At 36.6% G+C, this 5127-nt stretch overlaps 1 protein-coding gene across 1 annotated transcript in view; it reads right to left on the bottom strand.

Moving 5' to 3' along the window:
* Positions 1–5127, bottom strand: part of LOC122358381 (serine/threonine-protein kinase NLK-like) — a 25485-nt gene that overhangs the window by 10737 nt on the left and 9621 nt on the right. The window contains exons 6-7 of the mRNA XM_043258176.1: positions 3237–3446; positions 923–1024 (exon numbers count right to left, since the gene is read on the bottom strand). Of these exons, the coding sequence (XP_043114111.1) occupies positions 923–1024; positions 3237–3446 (312 nt within the window). The remainder of the gene's footprint in view (positions 1–922; positions 1025–3236; positions 3447–5127) is intronic.

Raw genomic sequence — 5127 nt, 5'->3', positions numbered from 1 at the left:
CAAAAAATTAATTAACAAAAATCAATAAAAACATGTGACTCACTGGACACTAATTAGTTGTTTGAGATAAATATTTAAATAATATATAAATATATTTTAACTGCTAACTGATAAACTGCTGATATTAAAATTATATTCGATCTGAATAAGTAAGTTAAAAACGTAACATTAAATCGATCATATTAAATTCTACAGTAGATATGAATCTACGAATCATAACATTACAATGGATATTAATTTTAAGGTTTGCTAAAGATTACCTTCAGCAGTAAAGCATTAGTGTTTTTACAAATGATCTTCAAGTGAACGTGAAATAAATAAATAGATACTAGCAACTGGCTTGCACAATGAAATAAACAATACTGACTGATACCAATAAATCTGGGGGGAAAAAAATTAAATCTCACAACTCAATATTATTCATCACTAGTATTTCTGCTTTAATTTGTAGTCTACACACTGAATTGCTGCACGCAAATATGTCAATAACAGCCGTCACGTCTCTCTCTCTCTCTCTCTCTCTCTGCTCTCATCGACTGATCAATCAGTCTGTCAGTGGATATGATGCAGGGCAGGAAATGGAGAGACTGCGGGAGGGAGAGGGCCCGAGAGCGAGAGAAGCGCCGGGAATCCTGCAGCAAAGGCTGATGGGAGATTTCTGCGCTCCAGGGGCAGCAGAAGCGACTCGATTCCATAAACAAGGTGCATGATCGGTCAATAGGTGCCGTCACTCAGCGGGAACAGCGAGTCGCCATGGCAGCGCCACAGGGCCTGTTTATAATCAGGCTTCCTGGGACTGAAAATATCAGCGCAAGGGAGCGTTTGCACAGCATACAAGCCGCTAATGAGTCATTGTCTTTCATGGAGCTGCTTCGAATAGCATGCGCCTGGTTTTCGGGACATGGTTCAAGTTCAGACTCACCTGTTTATGTGGTCCTCTCAGGATGTGAGCTCTGGCTCCCTCACACGCCGTCCTCATGGCCTCCAGAGACGGAGTCCCCAGCAGATCTGTGATCAAGTCCAGCTGGCAGATAACAAAAAAAAAAGAAAAGCAGATGAGTTTTGCAATAACAAACAGCATAAACGATGCATAAAACAAACTTACTGTACACATATATTCTCCAAAAATTCAAAAGTTAAGAATTTTTTCTTTTTTTTACACATATGAATTTATTTGTTAGTATATCTAGCCTATACAACTTATTAATCCTCATTTAGAAGACATCCAGGGATTTTCAGGGATACCATATATTTAGTAGTGTATAACACAATATAAATCGCCTTATATACCAATTACAATTATTACAAAGAAATGTGTTAAGAATTATTGGTAACAATTTACATAAAGCCACTATTTATAATGCCTTTTAAAGGTATTCATAATGTATGTTGTAATGCATTATATCTTTTCATAAGTAATTATAACCAAAGTTAAAATTAATTATATTAAATATTGTTTTATTCAATATTAGAAGGTTTGTTGCGTTTCTTAATGCATTGCACTTAATAAAGGCATACCAATGAATAGATATTATATTATAATGTATTATAACTGTGGTTATTATTATTTATGAGATCATACAAAGCATTTTATGGCTCATTCTTAGGCATAATTAATGCAATAAAACTACTTCTATAATACATTATATATAAAGACCGTAAAAATAAAGTAAACTACAAAAACAGCAATAACTTGTATTGCATAACTGTATTTTAATGATACAGTAAGTACAGTAATATAATATCTAAAGTTAAATGTAATACATGTATTTTTAAAACTCAACAAAAAAAAAAATAAAAAAATAACTGAATGTAACAAAATAGTAGGTGAAGGACAATGGGAAGAAAAGAAACCAAAACCATGTTCATGATCTGTATATAAACAAACTGGAGCGGAACCATGTTCAAGTAAATCAAATTCTTTACTGGAGTGAATTTAATGAGCCTTAAAGGGGATGTCGATGTGATGTCGTTGCAAATTCAGAGCTGACACACACACACACACACACACACACANCTGCAGGGCCAGTATTATTAGAACATATGGCTCATGACCTTCTATGTGATCTACACAAAACTAAAAAGTGTATCTGAAGTTGTACATCTCAAAGAGTATCTTCCTTATATTACTGCATCGCATTTAATGTTTATGAAGCTCTAAACTATATAAGAGTAGAGGCATCTGTGCAAGCTAGAGGCAGGTTCTGCTCATGGCAAACACATAGACATGGAGGACAGAGGGCTTCTGGGTCAGGGCCGCACAGGGACTTCAGTACAACAGAGCCTTGAGCTGCCCCCGCTCGCTCATTAGCATGGCTGTACAACATTCGCCAAAAATACCGTACATTAAGGTCACATTTTTAGCATCAGCGTCCAAGATTTTCTGTTTTCACTAAGAATGTTGCAAAGCTTGCCATCTACAAAATAACTACTAATGTAACATTTATTGAATTATTAAACATCAAACCATTTTTACAGATTTTTCCCCAAATAATACCAGGTAGACTAATGGCTACCAAGTTAATTGCAAGTAAATGGAGAGATAAATATAAATATTCATCACCATAAAACATTTCTGATTTCATTTCACATTAAACATTTTGTGTCTGTCTATCTATCTGTTATTTATTCATTTTTGCTTTTGCATGTTTTCGAGGAACAGGGCCAATCATCATATACACAATATTTTTAGTGGCTTAATGTGAAAAATATTTCAGCAATAATGAAATATTAGTAATATTGTAATAAGTACATTTAAAGTGGTGTATGCTGTCAGAATGCAAAGAAGAAATTCTCTTTAACAGCTTACGCATTTGCTTTAAACACATAATATATGTCAGACAAAAAAAGGTCAGGCTTCATTTCTTGCTATTTAATCCATGAAATATGTTGCAGTTCCTAAGGAAGTCAGAAGCCAAATGGTAAGAAAGCTCTTTGTTTACTCGCCAAATTTAAATTTGACTCACATTTGGCTCTTGGCAAGTGTTAATTGTGGACCCTGATACAGCAGCCGAACTACATCTGAAGAGGCCAAATGGTCCAAATTTTGCAATGGTCCTCAAATAGCGCAACGCAAGCAGATACTCCTTAACTCTTCTACGCGTTAAAAGGTTCTGACTGGCTGTTAAGACTTCTGATACAGGAACATGTTCTTCTCGTACAAATCACAATGAGTTGTGTGAATATCCCAGATTCTGCCCACAGATCGAGCGCTGAACATGAGCGTAGGTGAATACCTGTTGGATGGGACTCTGGGCCTGGAAGAGGATGCGTCGGCCAAGCAGCTCGGCAAAGATGCAGCCCACAGACCAGATGTCGATGGCGTTGGAATAGTGCCTGCTCCCCATCAGGATCTCTGGCGCTCTGTAGTACTGCGTCACCACCTCCTGGGTCATGTGACGCGACTCGTCCAGCTCCTCCACTCTCGCCAGGCCAAAGTCACAAATCTGGGCAGAATTTAGGGCTATTTACACACTTAATGGGTTGAAAAATGAAGTCTGAGGTGTGCGTTTATTGACTTATGGAGAAGATGTTTTTCCAATAAATCAAACAATAAAACCTAAATTAGACGGAGAGGCTGGTTCGCATTTTAACCAAACAGACAAACAATAAAAGCGCTATAAACACAAGACCCAATTTCTAATCATCTTGAGCCGCTTGAGTGCTCCCTGGGAAATAAATAAATGAGAAAAATATCTCTGCCTCTTCTCTCCACCCACACTCAGAAAGAAGGCACAAAAGGGCCTATCGTGCATTGCTAACAATTTACCCAAGTAGCTCCACCCAGTTTTTCCCAGAGGACTAATTTTATTAATTCCCCCAAGACATATTCAAATCCTGCTAGCAACGCTTAAACATGCAGTTTATTGAAACGATTTCTTGTGTTATTCATTCAAGTAAAAACACAACCATTTTATGGAAAGAGTCACAAGCTGAGCAATTAAGGCGTTGCTATGTGGTTGCTTGGGTTTTGTAATTAGTTGCTAGGGTGCTGTAAATGTTTGTTGGGTGGTTATATATTTTGCCATGAAATTGCCCCAAAATGTAAGATATTCTTAAAATATGCACCTTATGGAACTACATTTATCAAATAAGGTCCAGTATTATTTTACTACTATTTATATGCTATTTTAATATTTATTAATAATTTACTTTTTTTTTATTTTTAAGTTTTGACTTTACTTTTGGTTTACATTTTATGCACATAGCTTGAATGTTTAGATATTTCAGCTGTAGTGATAGCAGTTGTAGTACTTCAATATTTTATTACAGTAACCTGTAAATCTAACTTACTTTTTGTTATTTCAATTGACAAATTTATTTTAGTTTACACACAAAAGGCATCTGACGGATTAATTCGCTCAGATACACCAAAAAATGGAAATTTTGATCTCTCAAACAGTGATATATAATTTGGATATATAAGCGCTAATGATAAGCTGCGGTACATACTGATATGTAATACTTATTCATGAGTCTCACAGAGCCTACACTAATAACAGGAAACATGTTATGGATATAAAATTAATCAAATTTGAACCTAAATCAGACTTGAGCATGTTTGATTGCAGGACATGGCCATAAGATAAGGTCTGGCATATAATAGCTAAATGAGGGATACATTCTTCTTTTTCGGAAATGGGGATTAAGGACTAAATGAAGCAGCGCATGCTAAATGATTCCCTCTCTGTGGTCCAATAGCACAATCTATTCCCGCTCTCCCCTCAAGCACATTTCTCATGCTGCTGGGTAGAGTCAGAACACACATACACAGAGAATTTCTCTTTTTTTCCATTATATCTCTCTTTCTATATCTCCCATATCAACCTTGCTTTCTCTTTTGCAGCTGGACTCTCTCTGTGGGATTCAAAATGAAGATTTATGTCAGGAACTGAGCAGATGAATCAATCCCAAAGGGGCCCTGACCCCCTGGAGCCAGAGATTGTGTGTTAGTGTGTGTACGCTGGTGCTGTAGACCTGGCCTGGCCAGACAGATATGAAGCGTCCTTGCTCCTTGGAAAATAGGAGTTATAAAGACACAATTCAAGGCCCATAGGCTAGAGTATATAATGTTAAAATAGCAGGAGAGCACAGAGACAAAAGAAACCAGCACAATAGAGCTTATAT

The sequence above is a fragment of the Puntigrus tetrazona genome, chromosome 15 (assembly GCF_018831695.1).
Source record: "Puntigrus tetrazona isolate hp1 chromosome 15, ASM1883169v1, whole genome shotgun sequence".
In the NCBI taxonomy this organism is placed as follows: domain Eukaryota; kingdom Metazoa; phylum Chordata; class Actinopteri; order Cypriniformes; family Cyprinidae; genus Puntigrus; species Puntigrus tetrazona.
Note: the sequence above shows the minus strand (reverse complement) of the source record. Positions and strands in the feature narration are given on the sequence as shown.